At 46.9% G+C, this 19,781-nt stretch overlaps 1 protein-coding gene across 1 annotated transcript in view; it reads left to right on the forward strand.

Annotated features, from left to right (window-relative positions):
* Window positions 1-19,781, forward strand: part of CCDC149 (coiled-coil domain containing 149) — an 86,302-nt gene that overhangs the window by 39,671 nt on the left and 26,850 nt on the right. Inside the window, exons 5-9 of the mRNA XM_087827990.1 lie at window positions 13,897-14,013; window positions 14,826-14,998; window positions 15,711-15,783; window positions 17,147-17,231; window positions 19,436-19,580. Of these exons, the coding sequence (XP_087684116.1) occupies window positions 13,897-14,013; window positions 14,826-14,998; window positions 15,711-15,783; window positions 17,147-17,231; window positions 19,436-19,580 (593 nt within the window). The remainder of the gene's footprint in view (window positions 1-13,896; window positions 14,014-14,825; window positions 14,999-15,710; window positions 15,784-17,146; window positions 17,232-19,435; window positions 19,581-19,781) is intronic.

Consider the following 19,781-nt stretch of genomic DNA (forward strand, 5'->3'; position numbering starts at 1 on the left):
TTCATTTATCTCATTTGCATCTGAAGTTGTAGGGATGGTTTCTTTTCAATCCTCTGTGAGTCATGATCATCCCACCCTCCCCCATCCCCAGTCATCAGCATTGAGGCCAGATTACTCATTTGATAAGGATCCCCGGCATCCTGAGAAACTTAGAGGCCCCTGTTGAAAGTGGCCGTGACTGTGTGATGGAGAATGGGGTAACCCTTCATTATTATTATTTTTATTCATGTCACTCTCTCCTCCAACCTTTCTGCGGTCCTCTGAATCCAGTCCCACCTTCTTGCCAGAGTGTGCTAGGCCTGCCATCGTTTGGCCCCTACTGGTTTCTCCAGCCACATCTCTAATCACTAGTCTCCTCACACTTCAATGCTGCAACAGTAATTTAGCCCCTTTGCTAAACTGAACTGCCTTGTGCCTCAGGGCCTTTGCACCTATTGTTTGCTCTGTCTGGAACATTCTTCCACTTTACTTCTCTGGGAACTCCTGCTTATCTTTCAGGTCACAGGTCAAATGCAGCCTTCTCGGCCTCTTAGGGGCAGGTCCTACAGGTGCCCATAGTGTCCTGTTCTCTTCCCTCTGCTCCCCAAGGGTAAGCTCTTCTCAGGCCAGATTCCTGACTGGTATACTACTGCATCCCTAGGAATTAACATTCTTAGTTCCCAAAAGGTAGACATTATTTGATAAACCCTTATGAAGGAATGGAATGGAAAAGCGGGTGAGTGCATGAATAAAGGGAATGAATAAAGGGAATGAAAAGAAGAGCAAAAGTGTTCAAAAAAGGAAAAAGAATATGAGGAAATAAGTGGACTTACTGCCACTCTGGTTGTCATCAGTAATTCTCCTCTTGGGGAGAGGAGTGTGGTTAGAAATTTGGAGAAGGGAGCTGGAAAAGCAAACTGTTTCATCAGAGCAAAAAACCCCACCCCACCCCACCCAAGGTGTGAGACCTTGGGAAGCCCCGTGGAGAGAGCATAGGGTTTGGATGCTGAGCCCTGGTGGACACGGGGGAAGGTCCTTCCCATTGGCTGGCTGAATAGCTAAAAAAATTCAAGAATACTTAATAATTACTGCTGTTGGATGCCTCACTCCCCACCTTCCAGAGGGCTGATGGCATCATTTTATGAGCGGCCATTAAAGTAGAAGCTTTTTATCTCCTAGTTGCCGTTTTAACTGATGACCCTTGTCCAAATTTGGGAAGCCCAGCTTCTGGATGTTAAGTACATTTAAGAAACAAGGTGATAGGAAATTACTTGCCTTGGGCATTTTAAGGTAGACTAATTTTTCCATTTGTTCAGCTAGAGCCTTGTAACCCTATGTGCCATAAAGCATTTTCAAACAGCCTCTTGAAAGATTTGTAGCCACCTTGGCTTACAAACAGCTTAGCATCACGTGGGGCTGGGATGTGTGTTCTGTGATAGTGTGGGGGGTTCCTGCGATCACACATCACCTGCTGTCCCTCTGAACAGTGCCCAAGAATTTCCTGGGGCTCCCAGATGGACATAAACCGCCAGTGCAAACCAGATGAAAGGTGTGAGGAGGGAAACCTACTAGACACCCTCCCCTGCCTTGATAATTGTAGTTCTGACAGGCTAAAGAGGAAAGAGGAGGCCTGTGGGGCTAGGAGGACACACACCTCCTCAAATCATCCTGAAAAGGGGCTCTCAGTGCGTCAGTTTATAAGGGCTGAAGGCCAATTAATTATGTGGAGAGACCCAGATCATGCTGGGCCTCGGGTCTGAAAAGCAGCCTGCTGAGAGAGTGGCTGCCCCCCTTCCTGCCCCAGAGGTCTGCCTGCTTCCTCTTTTGGGCATTAGGAAAAGTGTGGGCTCAGGGGAAGGGAACCAGGAGGAAGGAGGTTTCTGAGAATTTAAGGATTAGTAGGAGTCAATCAACAGAACTAGCAGAGCACATTTGAATCACAAATATCCAAAGGTGAGCTGGTGGACCAGCTGGGTCTCCTGAAGAGGAAGCCTGGCTGGTGTCGCCTTCCTAATTTCCATGATGGAACTACCGATGCCAAGACAAATATCAGGCCACCACAGCGAAGTCACTGAACTTGAAAGATGGGCACTCCAGGAAGAGCCAGCCCAGCCCGCCACTGCCAAGTGGCACCGTGTAGCACAGCAGGTCTTTGAATAACGTCATTTCATTATAAAATTAATGAGGGGGAAGAAAATCACTTCCTGGCTGGGGCCACTGTCCGTGTGGAGTTTGCATGTATTCACCATGTCTGCGTGGGTTTTCTCTGGGGAGTCCAGTTTCCTCCCACATTCCAAGGATGTGCACATGAGAGTCTACACTGCCCCACTGAGTGGGTGTGGGTGCGAGTGGCGATGCGCCCTGCGATGGAAGGGCGTCCTGTCCAGGTGGGTCCCGTCCTGCGCCCTGAGCTTCCAGGATAGGCTCCGCACACCTATGACCCTGAACTGGAATCAGTGGGCTGGAAAAGAACTATCTTCACTCGTTTCTATTAACCTTTCTTAAATGTATGTATAGTTCATGTTTATCTCAATACTTAATATTATAAGCATTTGCGGTCTTTATTTAGAAATTTGGCCATGTTTATTTAACTGGTTTATATCAATTAGCCTATGATAAAATTAGTTTTGCTATACATTGTTTTGCTTCAAGTCAGTCTCCAAGAACCTATGGATGACATTAAGTGAGGACTTACTGTTTAGTCCAAAAGGTCCATCTTTGGAAATGTTTAGACCCAGGTTTATATTCTAGCTCTGCCAGTTACTGTCTGTGTGGCCTTGGGCAAGTCAGTGTTCTCTTCAGGCCTCAGTTTCCTCATCTGCAAAAAGGGACTAGTAGCAGCTCTGATAGAATTGTTGTCCGGTTTCATCCCTCACTCATCAACACATAACTGGGGACTTGCTATGTGTTGATTAATGTCCTAAGATTTAAGGAAACATGAAGGAATGTCGAAGACAAGGTTCTCATTCTCACAGAGCTTAGGTTCTAGTTGAGAAGACAGAGTGTAAGAAAAGGAATAGATGAGTAAGATCACTGGACAGTGGTTAGTCCTGGGGACAAAAAGATAGCAGGAACAGGAGGTTTAGTGATTGTGTGCACACACATGTGTAATATTAAGTGTTTGTAAAGTGCGTAGCATAGAGCCTGGTACCCAGGAAGCACTCCGTCGAGGACAGGCGTCGCTGGTATGTTTAGCACGACACAGGCCCAGATCGAGTCCCAGCAGGAATCTTTCAGGGTCTTCCTTCCTGCTGATCGACTGTCTCCAGTGGGCTGGGTATGTGCCACCCCACAGGGACAGAGACAAGAGACTGGGAAGAGAAGTCAGGCTGGCGATCCCCCAGAACTCAGCCTCCTTGCCCCCACTGCACGCTTCGCCAGCACCCAGCTTTACTGCCTGCGTGCAGGGTTCCGGAAGCTTCCTTGCACTGTGTGCCCCTTGTGGAATAAGCCTCCGATAGATGCGCCAGGAGCTGCACCTCATGTTCCCGTGGAGACAGCCAGCAGCTGGTTTTCCTGTCCACTTGCCTTTGCTCTCCTTGGTCTTGTGGAGTGTGGCACGTTAGCGCAGGAGAGCAACAGTGCAGTGCGAGGTATTCCAAGCAAGAAGGTTCCGGCGGACACCGCTCCTGACGGTGTCCTGCATTCGCGCTTCCCCGGCCAGTTTAAATGGAGCTGTTTGTGACATTGCACAAACACTGGGTTTTGCCCTCAATAATGAGCTTTATGTTACACTGGCTGATGTCTTTCTGTACCTCTGTTTTATCTGGTGTTGGCACAATATAACGATAGAGCCCTTCTGCAACCATACCTCTACTGACGTGGGACTTTTGGATAGATTCAGGGAGCAAACCAATTAAGTCAAAGCCACGAGCCAATAGAGACAGACCAGTGAGCATGCAGGTGACTAATTAAAGTATACTTTGTTTAAAAAGAAAAAGAGCTCAGCTGTGGATGTTTGTAATGGTCCAGGATGAGGGATCAGAGAGCGCTTTGTAAATGGTTCCTTTTTATGCTTTAAAGAAGCACAGAGATGTCCCATCCTGTAGGAAACCCAAATGAAGAGGGCACTCCAGTGAGAAGCTCTCACCTTGGGGCATTACAGAAATTAATTACAAAGAATTGAAATGAGTGATAAGGGCCCTTCACTCGCTCCAGCCCCATCATATCTCACTGTAACTGGGATCTTGACTATGAACTACAGGTAGCATTCAGCTGGTTCAGTGAGCAGCCAGACTGGTTCAGTGTTCCCTGATGTTTTATTGGTAAATGAGTTAGATGCGTTTGGTCTCAGAGACCATGTTTGAGTCTGTCCTGGCTTAGATGAGCTTGCAGCCTGGATGGCCCATTTAACCAACACAGCTCGGTTTTGGACTTTAATCCCATAGACCATGCGTTGTAATTACACTTCTTAATAGAGAACTGGTTCTGAAAGATATCTCAGCCCCAAAGTTATTTTATAGTAACCATATCCAACTTTTACTAAAGTTAAAGGAAACTGAAGCAGCTTTAGAACTGTTCGGTGGGATACTGTAAAGATTGTCACTCTGGGAACCGTGTGTACTGAATTGTCTGAAGGTTGTTCAGGGACTTCCTAGCTGTGTGATCTTATGTCAGTTGCTTGACTTCTCTGTGCCTCAGTCCTTTTCTGTACAGTGGAGATAATAGTAGTACTTGCCGTATGGAGGGTGGTTCAGTTCATTTCAACACATCTTTATTGAGAACCCGACTACATACTCATGGGGCTTCCTTTCAAGTGGGGACAGGTGTAAGCAAATAAATATTTATTTATTAAACAAACTTATCATATTCCCTAGATTCTGAGATGCACAGTTTTCACATTTGATACAGTAGGTGGTATGTAGTTATGATTGGCACTTCTTATTCTCTTTAGAGGCATAATGGCAGGTCTTCAGAGTCAACAGAGACTTACGTTTGAGGAAACATGCTAGTCCCTCCTTATCTGTGGTTTTGCCTTCCACAGTTTCAGTTACCTGTGGTCCAGAAAGATTAAATGGAAAATTCCAGAAATGAACAATAAATTTTAAATTGAGGGTAGTTCTGAGTATCGTGATGAACTCTCGAGCCACCCTCCTCTGTCCTGCCTGGGACATGAATCGCCCTCCCCCCCTTTGTCCAGAGTCTCTGCACCGCAGACACTCCCCGCCTATCAGTCACTGAGTAGCTGTCCCGGTTATCAGATCATGATGTCACAGTGCGTGTGCTCAAGTCACCCATATTTTACTTAATAATGGCCTCAAATGACAAGAGTAGTGATGCTGGCCATTTGGATATGCCGTAGAGAAGCCGTAAGTGCTTCCTTAAGTGAAAGGTCTGGATGTACAGGAAAAAACATGGTACGTACAGGGCTTGGCACTACCCGCAGTTTCAGGCGTCCACCATCGGTCTTGGAACGTACCCCCGTCAGATAATGGGCACCGCTGCATGACGTACGATGCCAGAAGGCGCGGAGTGCTGAGTAAAAAACAGGCTCTGTAGAGTGCAGCCGCGGTGGAAAGCGGGGCACTGCTCCTCGGGCGGTCAGGGGAGGAGTATCCGTGCACGTGCCCTTTACACGGAGATCTGAGGGAAGCGTGGTGGGGGGTGGTCAGATAACCCAGGGGTGAAGTCAGGAGACCCTGTAGCAGAGTGAGCTTGGGGTGACAGAGGCCCAGCCTGGGGCCAGTGAGCCTTTTGTGAGGGTGAAGTAGGAGAAGTTACACAAAGCACAGAGCACGCTCCACGGTGGGGGCACTGCGCACTGCGCACTACTCTTGTTGTGATGGAGGAGGCAGCGAAGCATGCACTCTAGAACCCTGGGCTGCCAGGGCCCTGCCATTTGTGAGGTCTGAAGTGGGCAAGTTACTTGGTGTGTCTGTGTCTCAGTTTCTTACCTGAAATTGAGAATAGCAGCAGTACCTCATAGGGTACTAGTTGGACTTACGTGGGCTAACGTGTGTAAGCACCCAGGACAGGGCCTGGCGGGTAGTTCTGCGTGGGGGTTTGCTCTGAACGTTAAGAGTGCAGCCTTGGGTGAGGGCTGCTACTGAGCTGAGCATGTCCCCTGGTCAAGGAGACCTGGCTTCAGAGCCCTGTGTCAGCCCCTCGGGGTTCTCACCTGCAGAGAGAGGAGGACAGTGTCTGCCTCCTGGAGTTGTAGAAGCATCAAATGAGAGGTTCCTAATTTAAGGAGCACTCGGGGACTCCCTGTGGCGAGCCAGACACTGCTGCTGGCCAGGCTATTTCAGTATAGATGACAAGCAAGGCTCCTGCTGCGGAGGAGCTGACAGTGGGGAGGCACGAGCAGGTGAATGAGGTGACATCTGTAAATATGATGAAGACAGTGGGGTAGGGCGGTGGGAGGGAGAGTAACTTGGGGGTGAACAGCTTCAGTGATGGTGTCCAAGGAAGACTTCTCAGAGGAAGTGACATTTAACCCGAGACCTGAGGGAGACAAAAGAAGTGGGTCCTGGACAGACATGTCCAGGCAAGGCTAGTCCAAGGGCAGAGGAAGTGCAAAGGCCCAGGGGCAGGCAGGAGCATGGTGTATTTGAGGCACTGAAAGGAAGCCAGCACGGCTGGAGAACAGAGAACAGGGAGATGGTTAGCAATGGGGTCGGAGGGTGGACAGGGAGCAGCTCATTACCTCCTAAGGGCTGTGGCATTTATTCCAGTGCAGTGAAAAGCCACTGAAAGTATCATGTGGAGGAAACTTCTAGCATGTTATTTGGCCCAAATTGGGTGCTCATTAGCTGGGAAACATCGATGTGCACTAATGAGCGTGTGCACGATGATCTCCCAGAGCCCGGGAGAAAGAAAAGGAAACTGTTTTTATTTTTATTTTTAAAGTGATAAATGCTTTTGTTTAAAGCCAGATCTGGACTCTGGTATACATGACAGAGTGGCCCACTTGGGGCCTTTTTACACTCTCGTGTTCAGTTTTATCGAGGGTATCTCAAAAGTCAGGGGCAGTTGGCAAGGGTGTGGAGAAAAGCTGCAGGAGAAGTGAAGACAATCAGGACCTTGTTTGTTATGTTGCCCAGCTCAGCACTATGCCAGGTGAATGTTTAATAAATGCCTTTCGGTGCTGACCTCTTCCTAGGCGTGCTGTTTGCCTCAGTAACAGGAGTGGGGGGTGAGCAAGGGCTGGCACCTACACCCTGTTAACAGTTCTTTCATCTGGTCCTCCCAGGAACTCTGGCAAGTAGAGTCCCTTCACACGAACTGTGACCATACCAGCTGTGATGGGGATTTCACTTGCAAAGCTCTGCATCAACAGTATAGTTACATCCACAGTGAGAGTCACATCAACAGTGCTCCTTGTGGTATGTCAGCAATTTTCAGCCTTTTCCATCTCATGGCACATGAACTAATTACTAATCACTAATTACTAAAAGTCCGTGGCACACCTAAAAATATCTTTTTTGCTGATCTGACAAAAAAATAGGTACGGTTTGTATTCATTCTCGCTGGACGGCTCTTGTGTTGGCTGCTGTCATTGTTTTTATTTGACAATCTCAGGGAAAAGAGGTCGGTGCCCCTGACTAAATAGTCAGGTGTTGTATGTTTAGGTACTCTGGCGGCACACCGGTTGAAAATCGCTGCATTGTACCTTCCCCTGGGACGATGGAAGCCCCAGAGTGGAGCTGTGCGGTGTGCAGGCTGAGCAGCTGTAGACAGCTGTCCTGTCTCCGAGGCGGCTTTATTCTTACAGACTGAACGTGGCCCCATAAGATCCATCATTCAACCTAATCCCCAGGGTGATGGTACGGAGGTGGGGCCCTGAGGAGTGACTAGGTTATGACTGCAGGGCTCTCACAAATGGGATTAGTGCTCCCATAAAAGAGACCCCAGTGAGCTCTGCCACGTGGAAAACAGCCATCGGTGAACCAGAAAGCAGGCTCTCACCAGACACCAAGTTGGCTGGCACCTTGATCTTGGACTTCCCAGCCTCCAGAACTGTGTGGAATATGTGTCTGTTGTTTGTAAGCCACCCAGTCTATGGTATTCTGTTATAGCAGCATGAATGGACTAAGATAATTCCCATTTTTAAAAAAGTCCCCTGGGGCCCAGCGAGGTTAGATGGCTGCGGACAACGCAGGGCTGGGATTAGCAGAAGCAGGATCTGAGCACAGACAGACAGCGCCTGGAGAGTGTAGCTGCTCCCGCCCCGGGGCCTGTCACTGTCGGGAGGGGAAATGGAGTCAGGAAGACGAAGGGAAGCCGAGAGGGAGCGTTGAGGGCCGTGGGGAGTGAAGCCTGAGAAGAGATCCGGGAAGGAGCAAGTCAGTCCAAGCCAGGGGCCATCAGGGGGACCAGAGTTTGGGTGGGGCTTCGGGGGAGCAGTTGGACTCGATGGGCAGGGTGCAGGATGGGCACCGAAGAGCCATTAGGTCCCATCATTTCACAAGCAAGTCCCTCAGCCACATCCCAGCTGCAGCTGCACCTCGTCCGTAAGCTGACGACTCACACCCGTAATTTACTCATAAACGTTTATCTCCATCTAAGTCACCAAATGAATGCATCCGCTGATGGCAGAGCGTGCGCCGCGGGGCACTGATCCTTGTCAAGGGCTGGCGAGGGGAGGCGGCCGGGCAGCTCCGACACCACGTTTGGGGGAAGTTCCCCGAGCAGTTGCTTCCTAGCCGGTTCCAAGAGGGGAAATCGGCGCCATCGCCTGCAGTCTGCAGATAAGGCCAGTCTGGGAGCCCTGCGTTCCCCAGCTGGGGGTCTTTGTGGGGAACTCACGTGGAGGATGACATTGACCGCCATCCTAACAAGAATCATAATAGCAGCTAGCATGCATGGGGCACTTTCTACGTCCCGGGGGCTGTGCTAAGTGTGGTAGAGAATTCCCACCTTCTCTCACTTAGGATTAGGTTCTGAAGTCAGCCTGTGAGAGGCAGAAACCTGTGCCTAGTCAACATTCCCCTCGAAGGACCCTAATTTGTCCATAAGTTTCAGGGCACGTGGTTGTATACACCTGAACAGTGGTATTAAGTGTAAATGTGAACAGTATGATTTTGCCCATCTCTCAGCCTAGGACACTGAAAGCAGGGCTGCTAAAGCCACCCAGTTTTTCAAATTTTTATTTCAGCCTTTCTTCTTTCTCTCTCTTACTCTTCTTTTTCTGCCCCCCATCTCATTGCCAAACACATGTATTTGAATGTCTTAAGTTGAATGTGCATTTAATGCAACTCTACTTTCTGTCACCTGACAGTAAAAAGCTATGCTATTACTGTCATATTTTTCCAGTGAAGGATACTAAGGCTCAGAGACATTAAGGCACATGCTTGAAGCTGCACAGCTCACAGACTGTGGAGCCAGGACGTGAACCCCTTGGCAGAGCGCCCCCAGAGCCTATGAGCTGTCAGCTGGGAAGGCAGAGACCTCTTGCTGGGCCCTGCTGTTCCTGCTGCGGTGGCCTCCTTGGGTCCCTTCGGCTGATTGCACCTGAGTGTCAGACCCAGCTAATGATCTAGCTATTACCAACTTGGGCCTCACTTTAAAAATAAGTGTTTCAACCATCTAGCCCTGAGATTTAATAGCCGATATTGTATGCACATTAAACACCAAATGATTGTTAACATATTTATTGAAGCTTAACAGGCATCCAGTATATAAAAGATGACTCTCTTATATGGCTGTCAGACCTGAATAAACATGTTTAATAATTAATTGGCATTAAGCAAACATAATCGTGTGATTCTAAATTAAGTGTTCAGTGAAGTGGATTGTGAATGGGAAGCCACAGTAGTGTTTTATTACTTAAAGTTCAGGCTGTCAGTCTGGCTTTTCATATATCAAGAAAAGAGCCCCACTTTCAAAGTCAGGCCTCAGCCCTCCTGTTGCCTCAGACCACAAAAGGCAGAAGCCTACCTATTCCTAGACTTTTGAATTGAGAAAAATTTATTATTTGGTTAGCTGTTTGTCTTTCTGTATATCCACTTAGGGTTCTGATAGTCCTGAGACAAGCAATTGTGTAATGTGAAAGAATTTTCATACATCAGCTTTCCGTTGAATTAACCAGTGCTGCTACAAACTCTACCCTCATACCCGCCAAGCCCAATACAGCTGATTCTCATTATTTATCATAGTCTAAAGTTGCTGCAAACACTGCATTAACAAATACTGAACTACTGCTCCTAGGGAAAATACAGGGTTAGGTTTTTCAGCCCTCAGAAAGAAGATACCTGCCAAGAAGGGCTCCTGTGGCTAACTGGACTCAAATTTGAAAGCAGAGCCTAGCAGCCATTTGTAAACAGGGGACTCTCACCCAAGCCATACTTTAGGGAGAAGCCTGCACTAAACCGCCTGCTCTTGCACTGTGTCCCTGCCATCGGAGCCGGCCCTTAAACGGGGGTTCCTGAAGCGCCGTTTCAACAAATAGAACTGAGGCCTTCCCTGTTCAATCAGCTGAACAGCTATAGCTCCGTTAGCATTTTCACTGACCAATCAGAGTGTGCTTCTTGGACCAATCAAACTTTGAAGATTTGGAGTCCTCATTTGCATGAGGACTGACCAATTGGGGACCAGGGCTGGGACTTCTGTCTACATAAGTCAGCTCCCCTCTGGCTGAGGGGGGGAGAGCAGTTTCTCCCAGCCCTGAAGTATCGCAAGCGAGTGGTTTGCACTGAATAGTTTCCTTCTTCACCACACCCCAAATTGGGGATTCCTATTGGCACTGAACTGGTGCCAACATCAGCTGACAGGTTTCTGTGAGCCTCTGGTCACAACATTTTTGTCAAAGGGTCAGTACATAATTTTGTTTTCTGTGTATGCACATTATTTAATGTATAGTGTTGATTCATTAACATTGAACTCACAGCCAGTTGCACTGTAATTCACTCTTGATTGAAGCTTAGCTAACATGCATATTTTCTTGGTAAGACACATCACAGCCTTCTTGTGTGTAGGAACACTAGACTGCACTTCAGCATTATGCACGGCGGCCGTTTTAAACAGCAAAAATCAAAAAAAGCATAAAAATGTGGGAAAATGCAGCACCAAATAGACCATGGAAAGGACACTTGCGTAGAGAGCAGAGTTCTGCGCCTCGTTCAGCCTCAGCTGGGAGCCAGGCTGATGGACAGTTCACAGTTTTTGCAACTCTGCACTTGTTCACCCATGCCGGTGCGGGATTTGGAAGTGCTACGGGTGTTTATTTTGAGGTTACAAATAAATTTGGGCAAATTTGAAAATACAGAGTCCTTGACTAATGCGGCTCGACCGTGATCAGATTCCGTCAAGCACAGCTGTCTGTGTACAGCCTCTGCCAGGTCTTTCCATAAGCCGTTCTGCTGCCTGGAACATGGTTCGCCCAATCCCACTGATGCTTTAGCACATAGTAGGTGCCCAATAAATACATGTCCAATTCAACCGAGTAGTTTTTAAATAAGGACCCCAAGTCGATGTCATTGGAAAATGCTCTTCACTTTTCTCCAGTTGTCATTTCTTTTCAAAGTTTGTTGTTATTTCAATCTAGTGAATATTCTACCTCACCTTTCAACTTTCTATCTCTCACCTGCTCCTAAATCCTTCGGAGACTTGAAAATAAAGCCATTTTCTCTACGGGCAACAAATCCCTCAAGATTCAAGAAGCGACAAGGAAAAGTGTGCCCCAAGCAGACACTGCTGGCTGAGTTGGATTTGTGGGACAGGGAAAAGCAGTCCCCAGGACCTCATTGTATATGAAGCCCATCCACACACCCTATAGGGAGGTGGGGGAGTCAGGCTTACAACCCCTTTAAAAGAAGCATCTGGAAGCCGTGCCGCAACTTTAAAAAGTCCCTCTCATGGCAACCTGCTTGGTACTAATGGGAACACAAGGGGTCCTCTGGGACCAGCGGTGGAAGGGGAAGGTTTGGCGCTGCAGGTGGAACCTTGGCGCTGCAGTCTGGGGAAGCGATGAATTCTGTGGGGATCTTTTGGAAAATTGCATTTCTGAAGACTGGAATTATATCCCTAAGGATTTAAAAACATGTAAATAAACATGTTATGAAAGTCATACATTCTTATTTTAAAAGTTAGAAAACTGCAAGTGTTGGCAAGGATGTGGAGAAAAGGGAACCCTTGTTTGCTGTTGGTGGGAATGTAGACTGGTGCAGCCACTGTGGAAAGCAGTATGGAGTTACCTCAAAAAATTTAAAATGGGCCTGCCATTTGACCCAGTGACTCCACTTCTGGGAATGAATCTGAAGAAACCTAAAACATTGGTTCGAAAGAATATATGCACTTTACAATAGCTAAGCGATGGGAGCAACCCAAGTGCTCATCAATAGATGAGTGAATAAAAAAGCAGTTGTACTTATGCACAATGGAATATTACCCAGCCATTAAAAAAAAGAATGAAATTCTACCATTTGCAACAGCATGGACCTAGAGGATATTATGCTAAGTGAAATAAGTCAGTCAGAGAAAGACAAATACCATATGATGTCACTGATATGTAGAATCTAAAGAACAAGGTAAATGAACAAACAAACAGAAACAGACTCACAGACACAGAGAACAGACTGATGGCTGCCAGAGGGGGGGTGCTTGGGGACTGGGTGAAAAGGTGAAGGGATTAGGTAGTACAGATTGGTGGTTACAAATCAGTCACTGGTTGTAAAGTGCAGCGTGGGGAACATAGTCAATAATATTGTGATAACTATTAGGACGCCAGGTGGGTACTGGAAATATGGAGGGAGACCACTTTGTAAAGTACATGATTGTCTAACCACGGTGCTGTACACCTGAAACTAATACAATGTAATATTGAATGTACACTATAATTGAAAAAAACTTAAAAATTAAAAGAAAGAACAGATAGCATATGCACATACACACATACACAGTCTCACCATCACCTAAACAGACACATTTTAGTATTTTGATATATTTGGTAATTTTTTTCTTTTGTTGATGGATTCACAGTATAATTTTAGTCCTGCTGCATATAGAAGTTGGTATTCTTCTTTTCCCTCCATTTAATGTGGCATTCGAAACACGTCAGTGGGATTACATAGTTCACATTGCCCTTATTTAAAACAGCTACAAGGTAGCCCATTAATTGATTGCCTTATAGTTTTCTAGCAATCCCACTATTGTTAGAGGCTGTTTCTAGTGGTTTTACTCTTTCTATAAATAAAGTGCAATCTACTTTTTCTTTTTTCCTAAAGCTAGTCCCTGTCTGGGATTATTCTTAGCCCAGACTGTCAGAAGTAAAGTTACTGGATCATTAGGTCGGGACATTTTTAAGGCTCTTGATAATAGAGCCTCATTGCTAGGAGTGTGGAAGCATGCTTATCTCAGCATGTGATATCATTTTTTTAAATGTTTGCTAAGTTTAAAAGAAACCCAGAGTTGGTTTCCTCACCATGGCTATACTACACAAATGCCCCTCAAATGCCCAGGCCTGTGTTCCTATAGCCTTAGACCAAGTATGCATGCACACATGTATGGGCATGCATGGGTAAATACAGTATTTTATTTATTTATCTTCACTTGAGGATATTTTTTTCATTGTTTTTCAGAGAGAGTGGAAGGGAAGGAGGGAGGAGGAGAGAAGAGAGAGAAACATCGATGTAAGAGAGACACATTGACTGGTTGCCTCCCCCATGTACCCGGACCTTGGGTGAGGAGCCAACCTGCAACCCAGGTACCTGCCCTTGACTGGGAATCGAACCCGAGACCCTTCAGTGCACGGACCAGTGCTCTAACCACTTAGCAACACTGGCCAGGGCTACAATATATTTTTTAAAAACTCATGATATTGTAAGAAATGACTTTGTCTTATTTTATTCCTGGCATCTCTTGAAAATCTTTCAAAACTTTCTGCCTAGTATGCTTGGGTTTTGGGGTTTTTTTAGAAAATCTATTCTTTTTAACTCTCTCTCTCCCTCTCTCTCTTTTTCCTACTAATGGAAAATGCAGCTCTTGAGGATGACAATCGCCAAACAGAGGCTTGGAGATGAAGAAATCGGTGTACGGCATTTTGCAGCCCATGAGCGTGAAGACTTGGTTCAGCAGCTGGAGAGGGCGAAGGAACAGGTTATTGCTAACATCTGTTCAAAGCAGGGATGGATTTGCACAGCTGGACACATCACAGAGAAGAGTGGGCTGTGTCCCCGTTGCCCAGAGGGTGTGGGGTGTCTGGGATGCGAGTCGGGCGGGGGGGTAAGGAGGATCCGAGCCCAGAGCTTTTCCGTCCTTGGTACTCCACCAGGTTCCCAAGCCGCCTGTGTGCGTCTGGCTTCCAGCAGGTCTGCTCTGTTACTTTTGGTACCAATGCTCTGAGCACAAGAAACTCCCCCCGTACCCAGGATAGACAAGGAGAGAACAAAACGTGACAAACTGGCCTTAATTTGCAAGTTTCCGCTCAAATGCTGAGCAGTGTTTTTTAGGCAAAATCTCAATGGATAGAGTCCTAGTTAGGGAACAGCTAAGAGAGCCTAGACTTTGCTTTCCTCCTCTTGCTAATTGGTTTTGAAGAGCAGAACAAGATTTCTGGGTCTAGAGTGGGTTGAAAAAGCGTGTTTGTTAGACACTGGCTGCTGTTGCCAGCGTCAGGTTTGCCCTCTCGGAGCCTCTGATTTTAGGGCACGCCGCCCTTGGTAAGGGATCAGTTGTTTTCCAAACTGGTGCACCCCTCCTGCCTCAGATAGAGTGTCTGGCAGGACGTCACCTCCTTCCTTTTAGCTTTAATTGTATTCCAGTGAGTGGCTCTTACGATTTTATAGCATGCGCTGGTATTAATAAGCTCTCTAAAAGTCAGTCAGCCACGCAAAAGGCTCCATCTCTGGCCGGAAAGCCGGTTGCTGTCTGAAGAACATCTTGAGTAAGGGCGCTTCCTCTGGTTTCAGATTGAGTCCCTGGAGCATGACCTGCAGGCGTCTGTGGATGAGCTTCAGGATGTGAAAGAAGAGCGGTCCTCCTACCAGGACAAAGTGGAGAGGCTCAACCAGGAGCTGAACCACATCCTGGGCGGCCACGAGAACCGCATCATCGACGTGGACGCCCTGTGTATGGAGAACAGGCAGGTGGCCGGGCCCGGGCCTGCAGGCGGGTAGGATGCCGGCTCCCCACCGGCCCGCAGGCCGGGATCTATTTGCAGCCCTGTTCACATTTGAGAAAATTGCCTCACAGTGAAAGGAAAGTCACAACCCCCAAACAATGGTATTCGTGTCACAGATGATTAGTCGTAAACATCAGAAAAGAAGCACCGCACACCTACACGCCCACGTGTGCCCCTTTCTCTCTGCCCCCAGTTGGGCGAGCGCAGGGAACCAGTGAAAGCTGCTTGTGACTGCTGTCAAGGAGAGAGGAAAGAATAAGGAAATAAATTGAGAAATTCCCGGAGCTGCTTCTGCTCCCCGAGGCGAATTTCAGTGTGTGTATGTGTCTAGCTCAATGTTATGTCTGGCGTCGCCTCTTCCCGCCTCCCCTCCCAGTGGAATCATCTTAATGAGAATTATGTGAAAACCGTGTGGCTATCCCTTAGGGGATCTCTGCACAGGGCTCTTCTGAAGTGGGGTTTCTGTGATTTGGGCATATTTGACCTTGATCGCATCCACTTAAGCAGAGGTCACACAGAAGCTCTTTCCTTCCCCTCCCTTCGGTGGGGAGAAGGCATTATATGTAAAAGATGGCTCTTCAGGCATGTGCTTTTCTTTTCTCCCCTCCTATCTGAGTGTATGTTTTTTATTTTGCCCCCAAACACTATCTAGTTGTTTTGTGTTTTTTTCCAGGTACCTTCAAGAGAGATTGAAGCAACTTCATGAAGAGGTCAACCTCTTGAAGTCTAACATTGCCAAATACAAGGTAGCAGAGCCATGGCTATTGTACGTCTAGATGCCATCCTGTTTAATTTTCTTTTATGTGCCAAAGATATGTTAGTGCCTGCCTGCCCTCCCAGGGAGAGGCCCAAAGGAGCTTGGACTGAGGTAGCCCATGAGAATTAAACCCGAAACAGCAAAACAGCTTTGGGGAGAGCTTCTGGTGTTGCTGTTATCAGGACAGGGTGCACGGAGACCCCAGAATCCGGACGCGGCCCCTTTGCAGCCTGGGTCCTTACGACATGGGCTTTGCTAGACAATGTTCTGTCATCAGATGCTATTTGTCTCATAATCATCCATAAGAAAATGGTTTCTGAGCCAATAAAAAACAAAGATTAGGAAAAATCACCATCCAGACCATCATGTTCACGTCACCCTGAAAGGACAGAATGTCTAAATTTTCCCCGCTGTTACTCTGTCTCATTCCAGCTCCATTAGTTTGATAATATCTATTTCTGCAGATGTTACTTGTAAGTGTTATCATTAGAGAAATCTCCTGAGTTTCTCTGCTTTGAAAATAGATTGATTTCTCCTTCTGAGGGTGAAGTTTTATGGCAGTCTAGGTGCTTGGGAGAGAGAGAGAGACCCTTCTCATTTTCCTGGCTCTCGACGTGGGCTTTTTCTCAGAACTCTCCATGCTGTTCCCTCTTTCTGGTGTGTGGGGGTCACACTTTAGTTTATACCAGTCTATATATACACCCACGCAGGCAAAAAAGATTGCAGCTTTTAAAGATGTATAATTAATACATAATTTAAAAATATGTCAGTATGCATTCATTTAAGAACATTTATTCAGTTCTTCTATGTGCCAAGCACCGGCTCTATAGCGTTTCAATTTTAATGTAAGAGTCCCTTCTAGGAATGACATTTAGGTGCCATGCCACATAGGTATTTCCCTTTCTTGTGTTCATGGCAGGTATCGCTGATTGATTGTGGCTTTTTTTCCCAGTCCAGCCACAGATTCCTTCCAAATGCCACTAATGACTTCTGGGCCTTGGCACATGAAAGCTAGCCTGTTCTCCATCTCATGTCTACTCAAAGAGGTTCTCTTAATCAGTGACTGAGATCTGATAATTTAACCAACGTTCATTGAGTGCCTTTTATGTTTGGGAGAGGGTAAATGCTGTCATTCTGCCAGGCACCAACTCTTTAAAAACCTCTTTATCGGGTCCATAAAGATCTGAACCCTTTGGCAGGGACTCAGAACTTAAACAGGTGGGCCGGCATTTGGAGTTTGCCGCGGGTTCTGCTGTGCTGAATTGGGAGGATGCGTCTAACCGTAACTGGGTATTTTCCCATTATTGGCTCTTCTGACAGAGGTTTTCATTTTTCTCCCAATGCTGCTTTAGAATGCTCTTGAGAGACGGAAAAACACAAAAGGCCAGGGTAAATCCAGCAGCAGTGCTCTGACGGGAGTTCTCTCTGCAAAGCAAGGTAGGGCTCCTCACTCTCCGGGTGGACCACTTAGGATCACAGACCGCTAGAGCTGTCAGTCGCATCTCGTCTTGTGTCTTGGGAACCGAACTGATCCTTAGAAACTGCCGCCTGCATCAGAATTCCCAGGAGGGCTCATCAGAACACAGATTACTGGACCCCCCCCCCCCCCCAAGTTTCTGTTTTAGTAGGTTTGGGATAGACCCTGAGAATCGGCATTTCTGAGAAGTTCCCAGGTAATGCTGATGCTGGTTTGGGGGCCCTGCTTTAAGAACCTCTGCCTTAGCCTTGGCCGGTGTGGCTCAGTTGGTTGAGCATCACGCTGTGCACCAAGAGGTCACAGGTTCGATTCCCAGTCACGGCACACACCTGGGTTTCTGGCTCCATCCCCAGTAGGGGGTGTGCATGAGGCAGCCCATTTATGTTTCTCTCTCATTGATGTTTCTCTTTCTCCCTCTCCCTTCCTCTCTCTAAAAATCAATAAAAATGTATTTAAAACAAAACAAATAAACAGACCCAAAAAACCCCTCTGCCTTAGAGATTTTCCTAATAACTAGCCCTTATTTGTGTCCCTTCCCCTGCACTGTGCTCTTCTTTCAAGAATGTGGTCCCTTCTCTGATCACCAGCTTAGCATCTCCGAGTACATGTTTCAACCTCATTGAATTTCCCTTTTTCCTGGCCTGTTTGAATAGAAGTCTCCCAGCTGCTGAAATCATTTTATTATGGAACATGTGCCTTTTTCAAAGAAGCTTTTATTGATTGCAATTTTGTTTCTCCTTCTTGTCGATTCCAATGAAAAATAGTGATCTTCCAGGAACAGTCCAGGGGAGTCAACAGCAGAGAGGTTGCTTCTGATACTTGCTATTTGGGAATTCAGTTTTAAACGCAAGCCTCCGGTTGAACATGCTCGACTGGCCCACTTTCCGGCTGTTGGCAGTGCAGACAGCAACAATCAGATGGCAGCCTTAATCAGAGCACGCGTGGCTTAAAAAAAGGCTGCATCTCGGCTTACCTAACAGCCACAGCCCCTTTCCGGGCAGCTTCTTTTCTTTATTCCACTAGGAAAGGACACACTAGAATTGTTTTTTAAAAAGAAAACTACAATAATCTCTAGAAATGGGAAGTAGCCCGTCTATGTTTAGCTTCGGACACTCTTGACAGCATAGCATCTTTGAAAGCTGAGACCCAGCTTTATCACTGCTGTGGGGAAAGCCAGTCACGCTCAAACACCACCGCCGAGCAGTAAATCTGGGCAACCTTCCTAGATAACCATTTGGCACCCTATTATGAAATGCCTTTAACGGATAACTTCAGACCCATGCAAACATTTTGCTGCAAGAAAGCTCTTCCCCCATTAGTTGTAATAAAAACCATTGGAAACAACATATTTATTATCATTATTTATCTCTACATGAACTACTAAGCAGCTGTTACATTTTGCTTTTGGAGATACTCAGGATGCAGCATCAGGTTAAGTGAAAAAAGCAGAGCTTTTTCCCATTGTTGAAGAAAACTGTCTGAATTTGTATATCTACCTATAGGCATGTAGTGATTTTATACTGTTTCCTTTTTTCTGTCCAGTGGGAGTACTCGACAGAAAATGTAAGCCTCGGGTTGAACACGCTCGACTGGCCCACTTTGTGTAATCCCTTAGTTTACCCTTTCTAAAATGTGCATATACAAAACACATTTTGTAGTTTAAACAATCTCCTAAATTGTCTTGCTACCCACTAAAGGCACCGCGCTGGGAAACCCTGATGTAAAGGATTAGAGTCACTGTCATCAGCGTGGCCACGTGACCGCCAGCCAATGTTTTTAATCCAGCTGCATCTTGCTTCCCTGTCCGTGAATTGAGGATAAATGCTACTTTCCGGGTGGATTTTCGTTGTTGTTCATTTTAAGTCTCAAATGAGTAGTCCGTATGAAAGTTTCTTTGAAAGTGGAAATACTGGATGAATGCAACAGGTTGTTACCCTTTTAAAAACTGTTGATAAAAGTCCACGAGCGCTTCCTCCTTCCTGTTTAACCCGCACACCGAGTTTAATTGTGTTGTACTTTTGACCCTCGAAGTGGACTCTTCCGAGCAACGCAGCAGCATTTAGAAGCTGGTCCCCCTCATTGTCCAGGAAGGGCTGACACGGGTTTGCATCCCCGGGCTCCAGGTGCGTTTAAGACTGACTTGTCAATGGTCTATCCCCCCTAGTTCAGGACCTGCTATCTGAGGATCACGGATGCAGCCTGCCAGCTACTCCGCAGTCCATTTCTGATCTGAAATCCCTGGCAACGGCCTTGTTGGAGACCATCCACGAGAAAAACATGGTCATCCAGCACCAGAGGCAGACCAACAAGTAGGTGGCTGGACCTTTGGGCAGGGGGTCAGCAGGAAAGATGTGGACGATGGCCCATGCCTAAAGGGCAGCGGGTGGGAACCCTCAAATCTGGAAGGAAACTCCTTAAACTAGAGCTGTGCTCCTGCATTATGACAGCACCTTGGCTCTCAGCTGAGGTCAAGCAAGCCAATAATACTGGTCTCTGCTTATTGAATGCTT

This window comes from Miniopterus natalensis, chromosome 1, assembly GCF_054644295.1.
Source record: "Miniopterus natalensis isolate mMinNat1 chromosome 1, mMinNat1.hap1, whole genome shotgun sequence".
NCBI classification, from domain to species: domain Eukaryota; kingdom Metazoa; phylum Chordata; class Mammalia; order Chiroptera; family Miniopteridae; genus Miniopterus; species Miniopterus natalensis.